Raw genomic sequence first — 26,442 nt, 5'->3', positions numbered from 1 at the left:
TGGCTACACTCACTCTTGATCTAGGTGCAGACTATAACACATGGTTACACTCACCCCTGATCTAGGTCCTGACTATAACACATGGTTACACTCACCCCTGATCTAGGTCCTGACTATAACACATGGTTACACTCACCATTGATCTAGGTCCTGACTAAATCACATGGTTACACTCACCCCTGACCTATGTTCTGACTATAACACATGGTTACACTCACCCCTGATACAGTTCCTAACTATAACACATGGTTACACTCACCCCTGATCTAGGTCCTGACTATAACACATGGTTACACTCACCCCTGATCCCCGGGCTGAATTTAACACATGGTTCTGCTCACCTGTCTTCCAGGCTTCTCCCCAAGTTATGGGTTGCTTCCACTGGACATGGGCGATCTGTTCGGGGCCTCTTCTTGGCTTCGGTGGTTCTCATGGTGGACGTGAAGGGTGTAATGGATGGCACGATGGCCCTGTTCCTCACTGCCCCCTCTGTATGCCTTGGCATCTCTGCCCGAGTCCACTCCATACCGCCCAGAGTCATCTCTACAAGAGGGTGAGGACAGAAAGGGTGTATGAGGTCTCTTTGAGAAGGCATCAGAGTCCACATGTGGCTAACCGAGGAGAGAGAGGTGACCCATGATAAAAAACAGATGCCACATGAAGCCAGCCGAGGAGAGAGAGGTCACATGAGGCCATCCGAGGAGAGAAAGGTCACCCATGAAAGGAAACAGAGGGCACATGTTGTCAGCCAAGGAGAGAGTGGTCACCCATGATAGGAAACAGATGCCACATGAAGCCAGCCGAGGAGAGAGAGGTCACATGAGGCCATCCGAGGAGAGAAAGGTCACCCATGATAGGAAACAGAGGGCACATGTTGTCAGCCAAGGAGAGAGTGGTCACCAATGATAGAAAACAGAGGCAAATGAGGCCAGCTGAGGCGAGAGAGGTCACCGATAATAGGAAACAAAAGTCACATGTGTCCAGCCGAGGAGAGAGATTTCACCCATGATAGGAAACAGGGGCCACATGTGGCCAGCAGAGGAGAAAGGGGTCACATTAGGCCAGCCGAGGAGAGAGAGGTCACATCAGGCCAGCTGAGGAGAGAGAGGTCACCCATGAGAGGAAACAGAGGCCAGATGAGGTTAGCCAAGGAGATGTAACAGAGACAACATGATGCCGGGCAAGGAGAGAGGACACATGAGTCCTCGAGCAATTGGAAACGGAGGCCATATATGGCCAGCCGAGGCAGGGTTACAACAGCCACATGAGACCGGCTAAGGAGAGGTAAAGGAGGCCACATGAACACCTGATATAAGGATGAGAGAGGCCTCATGAACACCTCAAGGAACAGGTGGTCCTTACCTTGTGATAGAGAATCGAGGAGGTCCTTACATTGGGATACAGGATCGAGGAGGTCCTTACCTTGGGATACAGGATCGAGGAGGTCCTTACCTTGGGATAGAGGATCGAGGAGGTCCTTACCTTGGGATAGAGGATCAAGGAGGTCCTTACCTTGGGATACAGGACCGAGGAGGTCCTTACCTTGGGATACAGGATCAAGGAGGTCCTTACCTTGGGATAAAGGATCAAGGAGGTCCTATCATTGGGATACAGGACCGAGGAGGTCCTTTCCTTGGGATAGAGAATCAAGGAGGTCCTTACCTTGGGATACAGGACCGAGGAGGTCCTTACCTTGGGATAAAGGATCAAGGAGGTCCTTACCTTGGCATACAGGATCGAGGAGGTCCTTACCTTGGGATACAGGATCGAGGAGGTCCTTACCTTGGGATAGAGGATCGAGGAGGTCCTTACCTTGGGATACAGGATCGAGGAGGTCCTTACCTTGGGATAGAGGATCGAGGAGGTCCTTACCTTGGGATACAGGATCGATGAGGTCCTTACCTTGGGATACAGGATCGAGGAGGTCCTTAAATTGGAATACAGGATCGAGGAGGTCCTTACCTTGGGATACAGGATCGATGAGGTCCTTACCTTGGGATACAGGATCGAGGAGGTCCTTACCTTGGAATAGAGGATCGAGGAGGTCCTTACCTTGGAATAGAGGATCGAGGAGGTCCTTACCTTGGAATACAGGATCGAGGAGGTCCTTACCTTGGAATAGAGGATCGAGGAGGTCCTTACCTTGGAATAGAGGATCAAGGCAGGATCTAGGAGGTCCTTACCTTGGGATACAGGGTTGAGGAGGCCCTTACCTTGGAATAGAGGATCGAGGAGGTCCTTCCCTTGGAATAGAGGATCGAGGAGGCCCTTACCTTGGGATACAGGATCGAGGAGGCCCTTACCTTGGGATACAGGATCGAGGAGGTCCTTACCATGGGATACAGGATTGAGTAGGTCCTTACCTTGGGATACAGGATCGAGGAGGCCCTTACCTTGGGATACAGAATCGAGGAGGCCCTCACCTTGGGATAGAGAATCGAGGAGGTCCTTACCTTGGAATAGAGGATTGAGGAGGTCCTTACCTTGGAATAGAGGATCGAGGAGGTCCTTACCTTGGAATAGAGGATCGAGGAGGCCCTTACCTTGGGATACAGGATCGAGGAGGTCCTTACGTTGGGATACAGGATTGAGGAGGTCCTTACCTTGGGATACAGGATCAAGGAGGCCCTTACCTTGGGATACAGGATCGAGGGGGTCCTGACTTTGGGATACTGGATCGAGGAGGTGCTTACCTTGGGATACTGGATCGAGGAGCTCCTTACCTTGGAATACAGGATTGAGGAGGTCCTTACCTTAGGATACAGGATTGAGGAGGTCTTTACCTTGGGATACAGGACCGAGGAGGTCCTTACCTTGGGATAGAGGATCAAGGAGGTCCTTACCTTGGCATACAGGATCGAGGAGGTCCTTACCTTGGGATACAGGATCGAGGAGGTCCTTACCTTGGGATAGAGGATCGAGGAGGTCCTTACATTGTAATACAGGATCGAGGAGGTCCTTACCTTGGGATACAGGATCGATGAGGTCCTTACCTTGGGATACAGGATCGAGGAGGTCCTTACATTGGAATACAGGATCGAGGAGGTCCTTACCTTGGGATACAGGATCGATGAGGTCCTTACCTTGGGATACAGGATCGAGGAGGTCCTTACCTTGGAATAGAGGATCGAGGAGGTCCTTACCTTGGAATAGAGGATCGAGGAGGTCCTTACCTTGGAATACAGGATCGAGGAGGTCCTTACCTTAGAATAGAGGATCGAGGAGGTCCTTACCTTGGAATAGAGGATCGAGGCAGGATCGAGGAGGTCCTTACCTTGGGATACAGGATTGAGGAGGCCATTACCTTGGAATAGAGGATCAAGGAGGTCCTTCCCTTGGAATAGAGGATCGAGGAGGCCCTTACCTTGGGATACAGGATCGAGGAGGCCCTTACCTTGGGATACAGGATCGAGGAGGTCGTTACCTTGGGATACAGGATTGAGTAGGGCCTTACCTTGGGATACAGGATCGAGGAGGCCCTTACCTTGGGATACAGGATCGAGGAGGCCCTCACCTTGGGATAGAGAATCGAGGAGGTCCTTACCTTGGAATAGAGGATCGAGGAGGTCCTTACCTTGGAATAGAGGATCGAGGAGGCCCTTACCTTGGGATACAGGATCGAGTAGGTCCTTACCTTGGGATACAGGATTGAGGAGGTCCTTACCTTGGGATACAGGATCAAGGAGGCCCTTACCTTGGGATACAGGATCGAGGGGGTCCTGACTTTGGGATACTGGATCGAGGAGGTCCTTACCTTGGGATACTGGATCGAGGAGCTCCTTACCTTGGAATATAGGATCGAGGAGGTCTTACCTTAGGATACAGGATTGAGGAGGTCTTTACCTTGGGATACAGGACCGAGGAGGTCCTTACCTTGGGATAGAGGATCAAGGAGGTCCTTACCTTGGCATACAGGATCGAGGAGGTCCTTACCTTGGGATACAGGATCGAGGAGGTCCTTACCTTGGGATAGAGGATCGAGGAGGTCCTTACATTGTAATACAGGATCGAGGAGGTCCTTACCTTGGGATACAGGATCGATGAGGTCCTTACCTTGGGATACAGGATCGAGGAGGTCCTTACATTGGAATACAGGATCGAGGAGGTCCTTACCTTGGGATACAGGATCGATGAGGTCCTTACCTTGGGATACAGGATCGAGGAGGTCCTTACCTTGGAATAGAGGATCGAGGAGGTCCTTACCTTGGAATAGAGGATTGAGGAGGTCCTTACCTTGGAATACAGGATCGAGGAGGTCCTTACCTTGGAATAGAGAATCGAGGAGGTCCTTACCTTGGAATAGAGGATCGAGGCAGGATCGAGGAGGTCCTTACCTTGGGATACAGGATTGAGGAGGCCCTTACCTTGGAATAGAGGATCGAGGAGGTCCTTCCCTTGGAATAGAGGATCGAGGAGGCCCTTACCTTGGGATACAGGATCGAGGAGGCCCTTACCTTGGGATACAGGATCGAGGAGGTCGTTACCTTGGGATACAGGATTGAGTAGGTCCTTACCTTGGGATACAGGATCGAGGAGGCCCTTACCTTGGGATACAGGATCGAGGAGGCCCTCACCTTGGGATAGAGAATCGAGGAGGTCCTTACCTTGGAATAGAGGATTGAGGAGGTCCTTACCTTGGGATACAGGATCGAGGAGGTCCTTACCTTGGGATAGAGGACTGAGAAGGCCCTTACCTTGGGATACAGGATCGATGAGGTCCTTACCTTGGGATACAGGATCAAGGAGGCCCTTACCTTGGGTTACAGGATCGAGGGGGTCCTGACTTTGGGATACAGGATCGAGGAGGTCCTTACCTTGGGATACAGGATTGAGGAGCTCCTCACCTTGGAATACAGGATCGAGGAGGTCCTTACCTTGGGATACAGGATCGAGGAGGTCCTTACCTTGGATACAGGCTCGAGGAGGTCCTTACCTTGGGATACAGGCTGCACATGTCCTGTGCCCGCTACTCTAGCTCCATAGGTGGACCCAAGGCTCAGGAGTGCTGTCTGGCGCAGTGGAGTAACCTGGTAAAGGACACCCCAAACAGGGGGTTCCAGGGGGATCTGTGGAACCAGAAGAGGAGAGTATGTTAGGATCGTGGAGGTGTCACCCCCCTTATCCCCACACTCCCACCTTCACACCTCCCGCCACCCCCGCTATAGAGCTTATGGGTGTGTGAGGTCCTTGCAAACAGAGGTGTCAGGGGTTTGGCATCAATGATGGCCCTGGAGGTCTGGCCATAGAGGTACAGATGGGAATGGTTGCATCCCCATTTCATCGCTAGTGCTTCCTTCTCTGTGTGGCATCTGGTTCATTCTGTTTCTGTGAGAGCTCTGCTCGCAAACGCTGCTATCTATCTCTGGTGTTTTACCACTGCCCCTTGGTGGGCACTGTAGGTATAATATCCCTGGCGTTCTAACACCAGTCCCTTGCGGACACAGTAGGTATAATATATTTAGTGTTTTAACACCTCCCCCTGGTGGCCACTATAGGTATAACATCCCTGGTGTTATCACACTGGCCCTTGTGGCCACCATAGGTATAATATCCCAGGTGTTTTCATACTGCCCCCTGGTGGACACTGTATATATAATATCTGGGGTGTTTTACCACTGCCTCCTGGTGGGCCCTGTAGGTATAATATCTCTGAAATTTTAACACTGCACCCTGCTGGGTGATGTAGGAACATTATCAATGGTGTTTTAACTCTGCTCCCTGCTGAATGCTGTAGGCATGACTTACCTGGGATATTAGCAGTCACCCAGATGGCTTTTGTGTGGATGGAATACATTGTGCATTAACCTGGCACATGCTTGTTACAGTAAGCATCATATTAATGATGTAGTAACAGTGCCACCTGGTGGACACTGTAGGTACAATGTCCCTGGTATATTAACACTGCCCCCTGCTGGATGCTGTACACATACCTGGTGCACTAGCACTGCTGGTTGTTGATTGTCCTGTAGAAGGGGCTCCAGGTGAGAGGGGCCACTGTGATTTGTTGCCGGGGTCACCATGACAAGCGGATAAGATATCTGCGTGAAGATCACACGCACACAGGTCAGAGTTCAGGACATTCTGCAGCTCCTCCTTCCAGAACAGTGCACAGTTACCTCTGCTTCGATATCATCAATTTACGGTATGATTTTTAATCATAGGTTCTGTTTTTTTTAAATCCTGCGATTGATGACTTTATCTCAGTATTTCAACAAGCAATGGGCTACATGGAGAGACAGCAGAGAAGTAATAAAATGTCCCCACTCCTGTTTGACTAAACACTTGGGGGCTGATTCACAGAACTAACTTAAGACAAAAACCTAAACTTACTACATTTGGTATTCACAGAAGTTAGGATTTTGTCTTAAGTTTGTCTTAAGACAAACTTAAGACAGACTTAATACAGACTTAATACAAAATCCTAACTTAAGTCTGTCTTAAGTCTGTCTTAAGATAAACTTAAGACAAAATCCTAACTTCTGTGAATACCAAAAGTAGTAAGTTTAGGAGTTTGTCTTAAGTTAGTTCTGTGAATCGGGCCCTTGAATCTGTTAATAGATTTATTGGGGAAAACTAAAGATCTAATAGAACGTATGGGGAGAATGTGGCAGGAATGCAACAGAGCTGTGAGTTAAAAGAAAATACAAGGTTGTAGAGATTTAGGGCCAGATGTAGGTGGCCCAATACGGTCGGTAACGGCCGAAATTACCGAATTTCGGCCGTTACCGACCGGTATTGGGCATTTGGGATGTAGGGGACCCAAAAACATCCGAATCGGTAAATTTACCGAATCGGTAAAGTTACTGATTCGAAACCTTACCGATTCGGAAAAAATACCTCCGAATCGGTAAAGTTACCGAATCTGTAAATATACCGAATCGGTAAATTTACCGGGTCGGAAACTTTACCGAATCGGTAAATTTACGGATTCGGTAAATAAGAAATGGTAAAATGAGTATTTGAGATGTAGGGAACCTCTGAAATACCGATTTTGCTTGAAATTCGGTATTTAAGAGTCGGTATTTACCATGGATTGAAATCAGGTGGTAAACAGGTGCAGGGTATAAAAGAGGCTCCAAAATGCAACATTTTCTCAAGAATGGCGGCATTCTATGTCATTGCGAGGCGGCTACGGCTACAGGCAGAAGGAGAGAGGGTCTGGAGGAGGGAGGAGCAGGTGTACAGGCAGAGGATCACTCTTTTCCAGCTAACTGAGCCAGAGATCCTGCAAAGGTACAGATTGGCTCCCCAAACTATCCTGGACCTTATCAGGGACCTCCACCCACTGTTGGACCATCCAACCCCAAGGGCACACGCCAATCCCACCCCTTGTGCAGGTGCTGTGCAGCCCACACCTGCTTGCATCTGGGAGTTACCAGAGTGTGGTTGCTGCGGTAGGTGGGGTGTCCCAGAGCTGTCTGTCACGCTTCTTTAAAAGATTCCTTGATGCCATGCTGCAGAGAATGCAGCACTACATCAGCTTCCCTGCAACGCTTGCGGAACTGCTAAGGACAAAGACAGACTTTTATCAGATGGCGCATTTCCCACACATAATAGGCTGTATTGATGGTACCCACATAACAATATGCCCACCTGCTGCCACAGAGTACATTTATCGGAACAGGAAGTCCACCCACACCATAAATGTACAGGTGATCTGTGATGCCAAGTACATTATCACTGACCTAGTAGCCAAATTCCCCGGATGTACCCACGACTCCTACATCTTCCAAAACAGTGGGATCTACGCACGCCTGACAGCGGGGGAATTCGGCGAAGGCTACTTGCTAGGTAACACACTGTGTGAAACTCCCTTGATACATATTGCAGATGGATGTGTGTGTGTGTGTGTGCATGTGAGTAATGTTTTTTCTTCTTACTATTAGCGGACAGTGCATATGCCGTCCGCTCCTTCATCCTGACACCCTACCTCAACCCTACAACACCAGGCCAGAGGAGATACAACAGGGCACACAAAACAACCCGAAACATTGTGGAGCGCACCTTTGGCATGTGGAAGAGCAGGTTTCGCTGCCTCCATAAGAGTGGAGGGGCCCGCCAGTACACACATGTCACCTGCTGCAAGATGATTGCAGCCTGTGCAATGCTGCACAACCGTGCGGTCAAGAAGGGCACAGCAGTGGATCTCTCAGATTATGAGGACCATGATGATGAGGAAGCAGTGCCTGAACCACACGCATCTGGAGTTGCAACACCAACTGATGGCAGACACAGGCGTGATGAGATCACACGCAACTACTTTTAAGTAAGTGAAGAGACACAGACAGGTGGAGTTAGCACCAAATGTAGTTTAATTTTATAATGAGGTAGGTTATCAAAGCACAAATGTGCAACAGAAAGTATTTAACTGCAATGATGTCAGTCCTGGTTCATCTCACCATGAAGTGTAATAGTCATTTCCTTCCTCACTTCCCAGTAGCACTTGTAGGTTGCTCACCCTGCTCACTGTCTTGCTGGCCTGCGGCCTCAGCGTGGCGCCTGCTCCTCCTTGTTTCAGGGACAAGGGCGCTTCCAATGCTGCTCCTGCTTGTGCTCTCCTCACTTACAGGCACTGCCAGAGCAGCTGTATGTGCAGTTTGGGCATTCAACAGCGCCTCAAGAGCACTGGTCATCCTGCCCATGCCCCTAGTGACCTCATTGGTGTTTTGGGTCATAGCCTCCTGCATGTTACTGCATCTCCTGCATAACAGGGACGTGGCAGTGGCCAGGAGGTTCTGCGCTTTATTTTGGCCATGAGTGCGCTGCCTTTCCTTGCGCCTTGCATCAAAATCAGTGTCTAGTTTGGTGCATAGCAGCAGCACCGATTGGCTAATTCCGCGCATCCCTGATACCATCTCTTTGTTGACCTGTACCAGCTCACTGATGCCCTTTCCTATGTCTCCTATGTTGCTGTTCAGGGACCTCAGCTGTCGTTGGCATGCCTGGATGGCTCTTCCCTGCATCCTCTGTATTCTCACCATGCTCCCCTCCAGACCAAGGAACACACTCGGACCCTCAACTGTTGCATCTGCTGGCCTCTCTTGGACTCTGCGGCCTCTTGCACCAATATGGGCCACCCCTGCACTGGAGTGCGTTGTGCCAGAGCTGGCATCTGCAGGCAAGTTGTGTGTTTCGTCCCCCTCAATGTCAGCTGCTGCGGACTCCATTTCTAGGAGTGGGGCCACAACATGCCTCCTGCTTTGTTGTGATGCAGGTGTTGTGTCATGCTGTGATGCTGGCATTTCTGGGGATGACAGCAACAGAGGGGATTGAGATCTGCCAGGGGACGCCAGGAACTTTTGAGGGATTTCTGAGTCTTGTGCAGGAGGATGGCTACTTGATGCACCTGTGTCCTGTGGTACGTTGTGGGTAGTTGGACCTGCCTCCTGACTCTCCTCCCTCTCAGGTGGTATGCCTTGAGTCTCCTGCGAACGCCTGCGAGACGTTTCACCTGTGGACATATGAGCGTACATTAGCTAAGCGCTACTGTGTGACAGTCACTACAATTAAATATATGTCACATTGGCTATATTCTCTATGCAGTCATTTCCTTATCTAATTGGTTGGTGTGCCGTATGACATGGTCTTACATTCACTGACTACATATACTATGATGCATTGGCCCTGTATAGTGCTTGAGGTACTGGACTTGGGTTCACTTGGCCACAAAGGGTACAGGTAAGGGTGTTGCTATTGGGGGGAATGCAGTGCATTTGTCTTACCTTTTTTGCTTGCAGCTCTGGCTGAGCTGTCCACTTCTCCCAGTCCGCAGACGCTTTCTGGTACAATGGTTGAGGCCACCATCTCCTCCAGGTCAGTAAGGGGGGGTGCTGGGTTCTCCGCCAGTTTTTGATGCCTGCTTGTGAAGTTCAGCCAATTTCGTTTTGGTTTGGCTCCTGAGGTCTGTGGAAAAGTAAATTTTGCCATGTTCTGTGTCCCTACGTGTCCCCCATCCTATGTTATGTGTGCATGATTAATATGCATATGTATTCCCTTATGATCGATTAAAGACGCAATTACAGTTGTGTCCATCTCTAGTATGCCAGTTTTCAGTTCTCGTGAAAGCTACGAGTATTAGGCCTATGTAAAGCTACGTTGCCACGTTTCACAGTGTGCACGTTAATTCATTGAAAGTCCCCGTTTCTAGGCCTCAAAAGGGCCCGGACTCAGATTCAGCTCCTGTCTCCTGAACCCTCGCTGAGGAGCGATACAGCCCCCACCTGTATCCCTGACACTTCACTTACTTCCTGCATCACAGTGCCCGGCTCGGCCTGGCTCTGCCTCTCTGTCTGCCAAGAGTATGTTATGATTCTAGTTATCAGTCCAGCTCTCCTTCTCTGCATTCCTAAGCTACTGAATCGCATCAATAGTTTCCGTCATGGTCTAGCCTTTACGTCTCCATGTAAGAGAAATACTGTATTAATGGTCATTTAATATTCCTCAACACGCACTACATGTAGAATAATGCATGCACCAGTCTTAGAGTCTGTTAGCCTTTACCCTGATAACTTTTGGATTCTATCGACATGTTCTCTAAACATCAGATACTAGATAGTGTTTAGGTACATGTCGCTCTGACTCTCCAGACTGTAGTCTCCCCTTCTAGCACAGAAGTCATAGCCCCAGTTCCTCCTAGTAACACGTCATTGCCAGCTTGCGCGCACCACTAGGTCAGAGGTCCCGGCTCCTTAGGTAGCCCCCTCCATGTTTCCGCCCCTTTTATGACATATTCTGTTACGTTTACGTCACATGTCTATGTATACGCCTCTTGTTACACCCACTTCAGCCTTATCTTTCGCGACTGTTACTAACTACGCCCACTGCTACGCCTACTGTATGAACTCTAATGCAATTGTTTAACTATAAATATTGTGCACTGTTATTAAAAGTTATTCCTTATGCTCCCAGATCCTGCCCCGGCAGCTGCCGGGCCCTGCCATCTTATTCCCGTGCAGGTTGTCCTGTTGCTGTCCTTTATGCTGTATTAAAACCTGCAAACTCAAGATACCTCGAATCCTGACTCTTATTTATTGAGCTATCTGTTATTGTATATCTAGTCAAAAAATAGAACCGGTATTTAATTATTTATTTACCACAGGTCATAAAATCGTTTTTTCAGGTCCTCTGTGTCTCTGGTGGTCACCCCAACTGCATTTACTTTGTCCAAAATTTCCAGCCAGATTTTTCTTTTGGCAGATTCTGCCACAGTGAGGGACTGCCTGCCAAACAGTTTGTGGTGCACCTTCACCACCTCCTCCACAAGGACCTGCAGCTCCATGCTGCTGAATTTGAGTTTCCTCCTCCTCTCATGCTGCTCTTTTTCCTTGCTGCTTTCCATTTTACACTTTTAAAAGTGCACCAAACCCTTTCTGCTGCTCAGTGACTCGGCTCAACTCCAACTGCTTTTCCAGAAGCATCTAATTAGTTGCAGCTGCCTGTGTAGCCACTTCCTGGTGAGGAGGGGGAGGGTGGTAGCACCTGATTGGCTGCCTACTCAAGTTCCACTTTTGTTTGCTTTCCGATTCTGTATTTACCGATTCGGTATTTACCGAATCGGTATTCCCCATGCATTCCTATGGGCCGAATCTGTATTTTCCGAATGTCCGATACCGTTTTTTACCGAATCTGTATTTTTTACCGATTTTTTTCCTACATACCATTTACCGATTCTAAAATACAGATTCGGTAAAATTCGGTATTTTAGAATCTGTAAAATCGGATTACCTACATCTGGCCCTTAGTGATCTGCTGCGAAACTTACCCGAGCACGTAACCTTTAATGAAAAATGTATTTGTAAAAAATCATCCAGTTTCTTTCTTGCTTTCAGAACATGGCCCACAGGTTCAGGACGCCAGTAGTTAGTAGTTACATGGTCAATTGTGAAGCTCTTTCGGATGGATACTCTTTCTAACTGCAGAGTCCTTACCATGCGAGTACTACAGACGTTAGACTGGATACAGAGATTTTTCTCGGCGTTGCTCCTCTGTGCCAGCAGGGGTTGTCGTGCACTTCATTCCATCCCAGAAGTGACACTGGAACCACAAATATGTGCCACCCCTGCGCGCTGACTTCTATTTCTTTCTTGTTTCTGTCATCGCTGAGAGACCGGGAGCTTAATAAGTGATTGGATGTGACAGTGTGTCGCTCCCCTGAGGGGACCTCTTTAATGCTGGATAAAAGGCTCCATTCCACACAACAGGGAGGTGGGACGGTGATGAGAGAGCTGCGATGAGATGGAGTATCCACCAGAAAGAGCGTTGCCGAAGGTAAGTAACTTGTCCTTCTGATGGATACTTCTAACCCTTGATTCCTCACACTGTGAAGAGAAACCAAGCGGCGTCTCACAAGGTGGTGGGTCTGTGAAATGGCTGAAACCAGAAAGTCCCACCGGACCTGGCTATCAAGGCAGTAGTGAACCGTGAACACACGATTGACACCCAAATGTCCAGAACAGGCACTCAGCAAGTCAACGTACTAGTAGCCGCTTTGGCTCTGGTTGAATGAGCCCTCGGCCTTTTGAGCGGCTGCGTCTCGGCCAGTGCTTAGCAGAATTTTATGAAGACTGCTATCCACCTTAAAATGGTCTTTTTCTGCAGTGCCCCACTCCTCTTTGCCTCGGCGAACCCCACGAAGATCTAATCGTCCACCTGATGGTCCTTGGTGTGACCAGTGTAAATACTCAAAGCTCTCTTGGGGTGCAAGTGATGGAGCCTCTCCTTTCGAGTGGTGAGTTGGAGCAAAAAGCGCTAGGAGGGCAATGGAGTATCTGACATGAAAAGGCGTCACAACGTTCACCAGGATTGCTGCCCTAGTCCGCAACACCAGCTTGTCTGGGAAAAAGGTAGTTTAAGGTGGACAAACTGACAGAATTTGTAGCTCACTTATGCGGTGAGCTGAGGTTATTGCTGTAAGGAAGACTGTTCCGAGGGTCCGTATATGCAAATGACAGCCGTGCATCCGTTCAAGAGGGGTACACATAACAAAACGAGAAAACCAAATTAACAGGTAGATTCATGAAGCCAAAATCGGCTCGCAAAGGGCCAGATTCTGAGAATCCGGCCCTTTGCGAGCGCTATTTTTGTATTTGGTATTCATCATCCCAAATGCAAAAATCGCAATTATAGAAATCGCTCAATTGCGAAGAATCGCATTTAAGGAATCTCAATTAGAGATTCCTTAAATGCTATTCATGAAACTTTTTAAAATTGCGAATTCACAATATGGGGCCGCTATTTACCGCGAAGTGTAACTTCGTGGTAAATAGCGAAAACTTAGAAAAATGCACTTTAGTGCATTCTTCTAAGTTGTATGTTACACACACACATGTCCTTTGGACATGTGTGTGCGCAACACCTGTGTACATTTGCATTTCAGGGGTGCTACAGGGTGTCCTTTGGACACCCTGGCACCCTTGAAATCGCTTCCTTAATTGCTAATCGCAAATAAGGAATGACTCCCCATTCATTCCTATGGGCCTTGAGGCCCATAGGAATGAATGGGAAAGCCATTCCTTATTTGCGATTAGCAATTAGCGAATCGCAAATAAGGAAGCAGTAGAAATCGCAAAATATATAGCGATTTCTACATGCATCCCGTTTTGCGAGTCTTTAATAGCGATTCCTTAATAATCGCTATTAAGGACTCGCAAAAGAGGATTTTGATGAATCTGGGGGTGAGGTCCCACTTTGGCATTACAAAAGGTCAAGGTGGGAACATATGGACCAAACCTTTAAGAAAACACATCACAGCATGAGTTTTAAATACGGGCGGTTGGTCCAGTAAACACAAAAAGGCCGAAAGGGCATACAAGTAACGTCCAGCAGCGTAGCCTGTAATGGGACTTTATGGTGGCAATTACACCGGGCCACAAATGTATCTCAGTGCCCAGCATAAGTATTTTTCATAGAAGGATACTTTGCCACTAGAATGACGTGAGGGGAGGGAGATTGAAAGACATCAAGTGTCACCCCTCAATCTCCGCTCCTAGAGCTGTAGAGTGCTCGAGTCCGAGTCCAGGACCCGGCCCTCCTGCTGCGACAGAAGATCCTCCTGAAGAGTAATCTGATCGGCGACAGATGCTCAGGCCCAGAAGTTCTGCGTACCACAATCTTCCGGCCCAATCCAGGAGCCAGTGGGTGACCTGGGCCCGATCCTTCCTGAGCTTATTCAGAAATCAGGGCAGTTGAGGTAGGAGTGAGAAGGCGTACAGAAATCCCGTGCACTACTATAGGCAGAATGCGTACCATAGAGAGACCCATTGAGGGAACTCCAGCGCACAAAATCGCTGACACTGCATGTTCTCATCAGTGGAGAATAGATTGAGCCAGGGTTCTCTCCGTTGCTGGAAATTGCCCCCTCCATAGTTGCCTTTAGTAATCTGCGGGAAACTGCCTTTACAATGAGGTTTTAGCCATGTTGTGACTTTACCACACATTTTTAAGCATGCATGTTTTTACAACGTATATGTTTTTACAATGGATGCCTTTACCACACATTTAAGGTAGGATGGGGGATGGGGGGGGGGGAGTCACAATGAAAGAGACGTCCCCTGCGACTCAATCAGTTCCAGAGACACAGAAACATCTGGCACATAGCCAAGGACCCCGCTCCACCCTCTTTGTGGCAGTATCACATGTCGGTGGAGATGTGAGAATCCAGACCAGCCTCCCTTTGGTGGACGATATGAAGGCTTCATCTCCAAGTTATTTTGCAGTTTTCTCTGAAGCCCTGGTGGAATGTGGGTTGTCCCCTTGTTGCTGAGACCACTGAGATTTCAGATCCCACTGTAGAGCTCGCAAGATCCACCTCGCATAGTTTATTTATTTAAATTTGTTGATTGGTATCTTACAGCCTTACAAATAGAAGCATACAACATTTTCAAATCAAGCAAGAGAGTATCCGGGCCAGCAGTAATCCAAATGAGTCATTACAGAGCATCATCATTCTCAGCATTTCTCTGCACCTTCAATTCCACCACAGGCGATACGCAAGGATCACCACGATATTTGTTCTACATTAACCTCTTCCGATCCCATTTTTTCGGGCATCCCCTGGCCACAAACACCTCGATCTCCGCCAACATGCACCTGTCCATTTCCTTTGCCCACACGGTGATGGGCGGCGCACTGGGTCCCCCCATCCCCTCGCTAGTTCCCCTTTAACCAATGTGTATCCCGGTGTTGTGAACTGTTGTTCAATCTCAGTGAGATCCGTCGCCTCCCACGTATTAAGCAGTCCCAATTGTGGTGTCAACACTACCTCTTTGCTCAGGGCTTTTTGCAGATGGTCCGAAGCTTCCTCCCAGAGCGTACGTATTCTTGGGCAGCTCCACGGAGTATGATAGAAAGTGGCCTGCTGTCCACACCCCCTCAGACATAGGTCGTCAGGTCTAGAACCAATTTTAGCCAAGGTCTTCCCTGTCATATATGATCGGCTGAGTATCCTGAGCTGTATGAGCCTAAACGTAAGTGTGATGGCCGCTCCTCGAGGAGACATAAGAGCCGCCTGGCAGTCTTTGTCACTTATTTGGCCCAGATCGTTCGCATAGTTAATAAGCAGGATTCAGGAGGCCAAGAAGTCTCAGATCCCCCCTCACTGAGACCCAGGACCTAGGTTGAACCATCGGAATCATTGCCCGAATGTCCTGGACTCGCTGAACCAGCGGGAAGGTTCAAAACTGCTCCATATCCAGGACGTCTCTGATGAACAGGAGCTTCTGTGAAGGAGTCAGGTGTGACTTCAGCATGTTGATCAAGAACCCCAAGGACGTTAAGAGGTCTGCCGTCATCTGGATGTGGTCTACGACTGACTGAGGCAAGCCCGCCTTCAGGAGCCAGTTGAAAGGAAGGGGAACCCTAGTATCCCCATCCTCCGAAGTGTGTTGCAATTTCCGCTCTCTCTGGGGAACATGGAGGAGTGAAAATGCCCACGGCCCACCTTGAACTACAGTTAACATCCGTGGGGCTGCGGGACGGGGACTCTGAAACAGACGTCCTGCAAGTGAAGGACCACTGCACAGTCTCATGGATTCAGGGCAGAGAGATCTTGAGCCAACGCGAGCCCCTGGAATTTGTCCTTTTTCAGGAAAAAATTGAGCGGATGAAGATCTGAAATAGGTGAAGGCCCCGTCCTTCTTCGACATCAGGAAATAATGGAAGCAACGCCCAGTCCATACTCCTGAAGCCTGGAACCTCTCTACATTCAAAACATGAAACCTCTGACACCATAAACACAAACATTATTTTCTACCAGGTTGATTTATTATGTATCCCTGGTGCGCAGTTAAATGCATAGCAAACATATGACTTTCACCAAGACGAGGTGTCCCTATGCAGGACGTACTAGAAACAGAGTGAATTACTCTGAATGGTATCCAATGTATATACAAAAATCAAAGAAATCAAGACATATAAAATACAATTACATTCCACATCATTCTTGACACTTTTCAGAAGGGATAACTCTACAATTTACACGAAACAAATATCAGTACAATTTATATACATTGAAGCTGTGCAAAAAGCCAAACAAATTCAAAAAGTCCTACTTCTTTTTTATATAGTTGTACAGGGACCTCTCTCTTTGAAATCTTCACAGTACGCTAAACCTCTAGTAAGCCAATGAGAGTTAGCCTCAAGTTATGAACCCAGATCTGAGCAGTACCAAGTGTGCTCTAAGCTGGAAAAAGTTCTCAGCGTGAAGGTTGTCGTACCACCCCTTGCACGTTCAATGCACCACCCCATGCACGTTCAATGCACCACCCCATGCACGTTCAATGCACCACCCCATGCACGGCTCCATGCACCACCCCATGCACGTTCAATGCACCACCCCATGCACGTTCAATGCACCACCCCATGCACGTTCAATGCACCATCCCATGCACGTTCAATGCACCACCCCATGCACGTTCAATGCACCACCCCTTGCACGTTCAATGCACCACCCCATGCACGTTCAATGCACCACCCCTTGCACGTTCAATGCACCACCCCTTGCACGTTCAATGCACCATCCCATGCACGTTCAATGCACCATCCCATGCACGTTCAATGCACCACCCCTTGCACGTTCAATGCACCACCCCATGCACGTTCAATGCACCACCCCTTGCACGTTCAATGCACCACCCCTTGCACGTTCAATGCACCATCCCATGCACGTTCAATGCACCATCCCATGCACGGCTCCATGCACCATCCCATGCACGTTCAATGCACCACCCCATGCACGGCTCCATGCACCATCCCATGCACGTTCAATGCACCATCCCATGCACGTTCAATGCACCATCCCATGCACGGCTCCATGCACCATCCCATGCACGTTCAATGCACCACCCCATGCACGGCTCCATGCACCATCCCATGCACGTTCAATGCACCATCCCATGCACGTTCAATGCACCATCCCATGCACGGCTCCATGCACCATCCCATGCACGTTCAATGCACCACCCCTTGCACGTTCAATGCACCATCCCATGCACGTTCAATGCACCATCCCATGCACGTTCAATGCACCACCCCATGCACGTTCAATGCACCACCCCATGCACGGCTCCATGCACCACCCCATGCACGTTCAATGCACCACCCCATGCACGTTCAATGCACCACCCCATGCACGGCTCCATGCACCACCCCATGCACGTTCAATGCACCACCCCATGCACGTTCAATGCACCACCCCATGCACGTTCAATGCACCATCCCATGCACGTTCAATGCACCACCCCATGCACGTTCAATGCACCACCCCTTGCACGTTCAATGCACCACCCCATGCACGTTCAATGCACCACCCCTTGCACGTTCAATGCACCACCCCTTGCACGTTCAATGCACCATCCCATGCACGTTCAATGCACCATCCCATGCACGTTCAATGCACCACCCCTTGCACGTTCAATGCACCACCCCATGCACGTTCAATGCACCATCCCATGCACGTTCAATGCACCACCCCATGCACGTTCAATGCACCACCCCTTGCACGTTCAATGCACCACCCCATGCACGTTCAATGCACCACCCCTTGCACGTTCAATGCACCACCCCTTGCACGTTCAATGCACCATCCCATGCACGTTCAATGCACCATCCCATGCACGTTCAATGCACCACCCCTTGCACGTTCAATGCACCACCCCATGCACGTTCAATGCACCACCCCTTGCACGTTCAATGCACCACCCCTTGCACGTTCAATGCACCATCCCATGCACGTTCAATGCACCATCCCATGCACGTTCAATGCACCATCCCATGCACGTTCAATGCACCACCCCTTGCACGTTCAATGCACCATCCCATGCACGTTCAATGCACCATCCCATGCACGTTCAATGCACCACCCCATGCACGTTCAATGCACCACCCCATGCACGGCTCCATGCACCACCCCATGCACGTTCAATGCACCACCCCATGCACGTTCAATGCACCACCCCATGCACGGCTCCATGCACCACCCCATGCACGTTCAATGCACCACCCCATGCACGTTCAATGCACCACCCCATGCACGTTCAATGCACCACCCCATGCACGGCTCCATGCACCACCCCATGCACGTTCAATGCACCACCCCATGCACGTTCAATGCACCACCCCATGCACGTTCAATGCACCACCCCATGCACCAGCACTGGCACTGTTCCATGCACTTTCAATGCACCACCTCTGGCACCATTCCACGCACCATCCCAAGCAGTTATATGCAGCACCCCATGCATGGCCTCATGCACTATCTCATGTGTCGTTCAATGCACCACCCCATGCACGTTCAATGCACCACCCCATGCACCCCCACACGCACCGCACCATCCCCCATCCCACGCCCCGGGGGTACCTGCGGGGCGGCAGTGCTGGTGGCCACCGCTTGCTTCCAGAAGGCGTGCTCCTGGCGCGGCTGCACCCGCAGGGTGTGCTCTGGGGCTCCGTGCTCCTGGCGCGGCTGCACCCGCAGGGTGTGCTCCGGGGGCTCCGGGCTCTCCATGAAGCTCAAGGAGGAGGCTGGGGTCTTCGAGTGCTGTGAGGAGGGGAGGAGACACTGTGAGACACTATCTCTACCAGGGCCACACAGACCCCCCACAGCGCCCCCAGCTGGGGACACCTCTCTCAAGCTGCAGGGGGGGTGAAAAGCATGTGTCGTGCCGGAAGCACCTCCAGACTGCGCCGTCAGGTGATAGGCCGGGCCTGATGTTCCACCTCGGGAGCAGGTTCCTTTCCAATACCCCTGTGGTGCACCCCCCCCCCCATTCATCCCTCCCACCCCATTTCAGTAGCAAGCTGCACCCCTTACTCTTCTTTCTGGCCTGGACTTTTAACGCACCATCTTGGCTTCAGAGAGGCCTGGATATAAATCCCTTGTGGGCGGGTGTTGCTCTCCTGAGGGGGGGGGGGGGGGGGGCTAATGTGAGGGGCACCAGAGACCCCTAGACCTTCTGTAACCAATCTTGGCTTGCACCCACACATACGTTGTATTCAAGGGCCCCCGTGCACTGCCCGCTGGTGGCCCAGTCACGCCCTGGGTAGGGCTATCAGGAATGGCCTTCCCTCTGGGGTCCCCGCTCATGCCAGGCAGCCCAGCTCTCCTGTCCCTGGTGGGCCCTGCCCCCCAATGATCCTACTTGGAGTCTGAGGGGTGAGCCCCCCCTCAGCCGCACCCAGGGAAGCTGGCTACGATGGGGCGGCCATGAGCCCTGCCCTCGGATCCTGTCCAGGGGCTATAGTCAGCCTTCTGGTGGTGCTTGAGGCGGATCACTGACATAACATCGACCTCAAAAATATCGAGATACCAAAATATCGAGTCTAAAATATCGAGGGACAACATATCGACTGCCTATCTTCAAACAGGTAAGTACTAAAATATCGACTCCAAAATATCGACTTACAAAAATATAGACTGTAAAAATATCGATTTTTTAAAATGTCTTAAAATTAAGTTAAAAATAATATATATAAATATATTTAATATAAACTTAGAAATAATTATTAAATAAATGTAATATTAATAAATAATTAATATAAATTAAAAAATTATATCACCAAAAATAATACATATATATATATATATATAAACATATTATTAAATAAACATATTAATATAATATAATTTAATTTAATTTAATTTAATTTAATTTCATTAAATTAATTTAATTTAAATTTAATTTTACTTTATTTTTAGACTGTACCCCTGTACCCCAAAAACCCCAAACTGACCCTGAACCCTAAAAATACCCCTTTATCCAAAAACTAAAAACTGACCCTGAACCCTAAAAATACCCCTTTACCCAAAAACTAAAAACTGACCCTGAACCCTAAAAATACCCCTTTACCCAAAAACTAAAAACTGACCCTGACACTAAAAATACCCCTTTACCCAAAAACTAAAAACTGACCCTGAACCCTAAAAATACCCCTTTACCCAAAAACTAAAAACTGACCCTGAACACTAAAAATACCCCTTTACCCAAAAACTAAAAACTGACCCTGAACCCTAAAAATACCCCTTTACCCAAAAACTAAAAACTGACCCTGAACCCTAAAAATACCCCTTTACCCAAAAACTAAAAACTGACCCTGAACACTAAAAATCCCCCTTTACCCAAAAACTAAAAACTGACCCTGAACCCTAAAAATACCCCTTTACCCAAAAACCCAAAACTGACCCTGAACCCTAAAAATACCCCTTTACCCAAAAACCCAAAACTGACCCTGAACCCTAAAAATACCCCTTTACCCAAAAACTAAAAACTGACCCTGAACCCTAAAAATACCCCTTTACCCAAAAACTAAAAACTGACCCTGAACCCTAAAAATACCCCTTTACCCAAAAACTAAAAACTGACCCTGAACACTAAAAATACCCCTTTACCCAAAAACTAAAAACTGACCCTGAACCCTAAAAATACCCCTTTACCCAAAAACTAAAAACTGACCCTGAACCCTAAAAATACCCCATTACCCAAAAACTAAAAACTGACCCTGAACACTAAAAATACCCCTTTACCCAAAAACTAAAAACTGACCCTGAACCCTAAAAATACCCCTTTACCCAAAAACCCAAAACTGACCCTGAACCCTAAAAATACCCCTTTACCCAAAAACCCAAAACTTAAATTTAATTTCCAAAACCAATTACTTTTATTTACGAAGTAAATTTTATTTAATGGTCAATTATTAATTAATTAACAATTAATAAACAATTACTATTATATTACAGATTTAATTAATTATATTTAAATTACTTCCCACCCTATTCCCCTATAAACCCACAACCCGCTACAGAAAATATTTTATGAAAATGTAATTATTGATCAATTAATCAATTATTATTAATTACCAATTATATTTTAATTAATTATCAATTAATAATTAATTAACAATTACTATTATATTACAGATTTAATTAATTATATTTAAATTACTTCCCACCCTATTCCCCTATAAACCCACAACCCGCTACAGAAAATATTTTACGAAAATGTAATTATTGATCAATTAATCAATTATTATTAATTACCAATTATATTTTAATTAATTAACAATAAATAATTAATTAACAATTACTATTATATTACAGATTTAATTAATTATATTTAAATTACTTCCCACCCTATTCCCCTATAAACCCACAACCCGCTACAGATTTATATTACACAATTATTACAAATTATAAAACACTTACCTTATTTTCGATATTTTTGTTCTCTATATTCTATCTAGTCGATATTATGTCTAGTCTATATTTTTGATTCGATATTTTGGCTATTAATATCGATAGTAATCGATATTTTTGTAGTCTATATTATGTCTGGTCGATATTTTGTCTATTCTATATTTTTACCTCGATATTATGTCTGTTCACCGCTTGAGGCTGCAAACACTGGGATTAGGCAGAGGGATGCACGGTGGGCAGACCCCCCACAGGGGCCCCACTGAGGCAGTCTCACGTGCCTGCCACTGTCTGTATGTATGTATGAACATGTGGTAAGTATGTACGTTTGTATGTAACTACGTATCTATGAACGTGTTTGTGTCTATGTATCCACGTATGTATATATGTATGTTTGTATCTATATATGTATATGTATGTATGTATATGTATGTATCTACGTATCTATGAACATATGCATGTATCTATGTATCCATGTACCTATGTATGTTTGTATGCATCTATGTATATAGCATTGCACGTATGTATGTATGCATGACGTTTGAGTGTATCTTTGCATGTACGTACGTATGTATATATGTGGATATGTATATAGCATGAACCGTGCCAGGGCCATGAAAGTGCCGCGCACTTCTCGCATCCGCAACCACGTCCGACGCCCCCGGGTCTCTGCGCCCCCTGACTTCAGACAGCGCCTGGCGGGCTCTGGCTGTCATCCGGCGCTTGAGGGGTGAGTTAAAAGTTATAGTCAGATTCCTGAGAGTACCTGAAATGCTGCCATCGACGTCCGGAGGTCGACGGCAGCATTTCAGGTACTCGGCAGGCTCTGACTGGAAATCCCGGTCAACCCCCTTACTGCATCTCTCCAGGAAGGCAACGAAGCTAATCGCTAGCGTATGCGTGCTGAGGGAATCCCCCTCGCACACTTAGAGCACCTTAGTGAGTGCAACACATAGTCTGCGCAACACTCACTTAAATATAACTTTTAACTTTCACCACTTATTGGTCCTAAGGAAAGCCAGCATTAATAGAGGCACTGGCTGAAACGTGTCGACCTACACTGGATGTAGGTGGTCTTAACTTAACCACCACACATCCATTTGCCTTCTTTTTAACCGCTCTTGGAGGCCCAGTTATTAAACTTTAATTTACCCTCGGGTACTGGGACCACCAAGAAGCCGTTTCAATTCTCACTTTATCACTCACCTCACTGCACACTCAGTAAAAATACCTGCTCCGCTGTAATCAGGCGTCGAAGCACACCCGGGACACGCTAGGTGTCACTGGGTGGGCCCGATGATGAAGCATGCCACCAACTAGGTTGGTGGGTGAAGGCTTCATGAACACACCGACCAGGTGCCCGCTGAAAATACAGTTCAGAGTCCATCAACGGTCACACACGGCTAGTCCCTGTTGATATTACATATAAACCCCAGGGGAATCGGACTAGCTTTCTAGTCCTCTCTCTCCCTCTTGATACGCTAATACTGTACCACGGTTGCCACATGCTATTGTGCCACGGTAGCTCCACGCTATTGTGCCGCAATAGCCACATGCTATTGTGCCATAGCCACATGCTATTGTGCCATAGCCACATGCTATTGTGCCATAGCCTCATGCTATTGTGCCATAGCCTCATGCTATTGTGCCATAGCCACATGCTATTGTGCCATAGCCTCATGCTATTGTGCCATAGCCACATGCTATTGTGCCATAGCCTCATGCTATTGTGCCATAGCCTCATGCTATTGTGCCATAGCCACATGCTATTGTGCCATAGCCTCATGCTATTGTGCCATAGCCACGTAGCCGCATGCTATCGTGCTGCGGTAGGCACATGTCATTGTGCCACAGTAGCCCTATGGTGTTATGCCATGGTAATAATAAATAAATAATAAATTGATACTTGTATAGCGCACTACTCACCCGCAAGGGTCTCAAGGCGCTTGTACGAATACCGCTGTGGAACCCTTCCTGGCTTTCCCTGTGAAGTGTCCACTCCTGGGCACCCCCCAGGTGGAAGCCAGGCATCCTTAGCGTTGTGGGGGTTGTTGTGGAGATTAAGCAAGCTATTGCCCAGAGTTGCAGAGTGGGACCCATGATTAGAATAGGCACCGAGGCGAGAATTGTCAGGTCTGAGGAAATTGAGCTCAAGACCCGCCGAGGAGGGAATTGAACCCTGGTCCCGGGGCAGACCTCTGCATCAGGGTCTGCCGCTCTAACCATTGAGCCACACTTCTCCATGGTAGTCACATGCTACTGTGCCATGTAAGCTACATGCTATTGTGCTCCCGGAGTGAGACAATCCAATCCAATGACGCTCCTGACAGCACCTGCGTTGCGCCGGCGGTCACACAGCGCACCGGGGACATCAGGGCTCAGATCAGCTCAGTGACAAGTCTGAGATGCAAGAGTAGGAGTCTCTGAAAATAAATGACCTCTTAACAGCTTTGTTGATACAGCGCCTGAAACCTGTAATTCAATGTATATACTGGGGGTGGGTATGTTTACAAAGAATTTGCACAGTGTTTGTGCCACAAAAGTGAAACAAATCGACACAAAATCTTTTTTCCCCCAATTCAGGCCCTTTTTAACCAATATTCCCCGCAACGCAGCAAGGTACCGTGCTGCGCTGTGTGAAAGGGAGAGGGCAGGATTGTGGCGTATTTAATCATATGCGGTGCATTCCTGCTCTTTGCCGGCACTGGCACACAAACTGTTGCCGAGCGCAAATGCAAGCGCCCTCACGTCATGTTGCAAAGGGCGCCTGCGCTGCATGCAGGATTGTCTGTGTGCAGGAAGAGACACCTTCCGGCACGAAAACAATCCTCAGAGGCAGAAGGCAGCGCACGTAGGAAGAGGAAGTAACAAGGAGAAATAAAGATATGTGTATGAATCAGATTGTTGCGCCTCTGGTGGGGACGCGTACAACTCGGATGCGTTTCTTGGTCTACCAGCGTTGGTAAATCCGGGAGTGTGTCGGAATGCACGGGTGGATGCGTGGGGACGCCCACGCTCCACCCAAGGCACGCCTCCCGGCCACAGATTAACGCACAGCAGTGCTCTGCGCTGTGTTGCATCACTCTAGATGTATCAGGCCTTGCAGGGCCGTGCAGCGAGGCCTCCCGTGGGTTGGTAAATCTCATTTTAGGCTTCGCATCACAATGTGTCCTTTTGTGTTGCGCGAGGGCGACTCATAACCTCGATAAATATGGGCCTTACGTTCCAACGCAAAAGTTGTTTTGCACTGGAAATTCACTTAAAAATAACGCAAAGCAGTGCATAGCGCTTCCTTGCATTACTTAGCGCCAAGGGAGCGTTCCATGGGCGTTCCCCTGCAACCACCGATGGTGCCTGACGTAAAACCATATCTACTAAAAAAGCAGACAGGGTTTTGCATTAAAAAAAGAACACCTATTTCAAATAGGCGCTATCAGAGACAAATGCTTTTGTTTCTCCTTTGATTCCGACTTTGCATGTCTGCTGCACTGTGCAGCACACGTCCAAAGTGGGAACAGTTGTAAAGTAAATCTAAGCATTGTCTTATGCTAGACTCACGCAGATACCCTTGCACTATGGAGCAAAGGTGTGTGCGTGGCGCACGGCTGCCTGATTGTGCACCGGCGCTAGGAGAGGGGAAGAGAGTGTGATATCTCTGTAGCGCTTGTGCTCCCCTGCTCTCTCCGTCTCACGCAGCGCAGCCTTTTCGGCTGCTGCGCCGATCACTTCCCTTCTGAAGTTCGGTTTCACATCTCAAATAAAGTGACCCCGCCACTGGCCAGGCCTGTTGGAAGAGGCCATCCAATCACCATCTATAAAGAAATTAGTGCTCAAGAAAGGCTCAAGCAGATTCAGGGCGGGTCCTAATATATGTAGTTTATCCCAAAATGTGGTTGAGGAACAGTTCAAGGGCTCGGGTACCAGCCATGTCCAGGGATCCCATAGCAGACTTCCAACATTATTTACAGCTCTGTCGTCTTCAAAGGGGAACGAGGGTGGTTTTAGTAATGGGTCTCTGCACATCAGGGCTGGACATTTACTTAAGTTTTAGTTTCACTTGATAAACCTTCTATTCTGTAGTCCGGGGGGCATATCAACAAGTGGCAGCGATAATTAACGCTGGCCGCTCTTAGCGTCGGATTGCATATCGGCAGCTATCGCTGGAAATTATCGCCATGCTGGCGCTTTATCAACAACGCATAGCGAAATGGCGATAATTGTTCCAGTGATAGCGGTGTTTTCCATGGAACATCACTGGTTTTCCAGAGATGTTCCAAGGAAAACGGCGATATCCTTGGTGATGGGGCCGGGGGTCTTAGCCACACAATCCACCCCCCATGTTAGCTATGCCGTAGTCAGGAATTTAACAGACGTTAAATTCCTGCGTTAAGGCCTACTTAACGCGATTTCAAATATCGCTAACCCTCGTTGTCAATATGACAAAGCTGGGTAAGCGATATTTTCCCATGGTGTTATGTCAGGCACGCCTCCCTTGCATCTCATTAGCGATGCGATGGGAGGCGTGCTGACAAGGGGCGCTAATGCAAGGAAACACGCGCTAGCGTGTCCTTGTTGATAATGCATTAATATTATCGCCGCTTTTCGCCCGAAAACAGGCTCTAAAGCGGCGATAATATTATCGCTGCCGCTTGTTGATATGCTCCCAAATTTGTGCAAGCGGTCCCCCGACAAAGATGGTGCTCGCTCTCGGTTTAGTAATTATTTTGGAAGTGTTACACACAGATATAAATCGGGCATGT

The 26,442-nt window shown here is 48.2% G+C and overlaps 1 protein-coding gene across 1 annotated transcript in view; it reads right to left on the bottom strand.

Annotated features, from left to right (window-relative positions):
• The window catches only part of FOXP3 (forkhead box P3), a 99,555-nt gene that overhangs the window by 46,699 nt on the left and 26,414 nt on the right, over positions 1-26,442 (bottom strand). The window contains exons 2-6 of the mRNA XM_078664111.1: positions 18,978-19,033; positions 18,854-18,933; positions 5,931-6,038; positions 4,934-5,066; positions 342-543 (exon numbers count right to left, since the gene is read on the bottom strand). Coding sequence (XP_078520237.1) covers positions 342-543; positions 4,934-5,066; positions 5,931-6,020 — 425 coding nt within the window. The 5' untranslated portion in view covers positions 6,021-6,038; positions 18,854-18,933; positions 18,978-19,033. The remainder of the gene's footprint in view (positions 1-341; positions 544-4,933; positions 5,067-5,930; positions 6,039-18,853; positions 18,934-18,977; positions 19,034-26,442) is intronic.

Source organism: Lissotriton helveticus, chromosome 10 (assembly GCF_964261635.1).
Source record: "Lissotriton helveticus chromosome 10, aLisHel1.1, whole genome shotgun sequence".
Classification (NCBI taxonomy): domain Eukaryota; kingdom Metazoa; phylum Chordata; class Amphibia; order Caudata; family Salamandridae; genus Lissotriton; species Lissotriton helveticus.
This window is presented reverse-complemented; position numbering and strand designations above follow the sequence as displayed.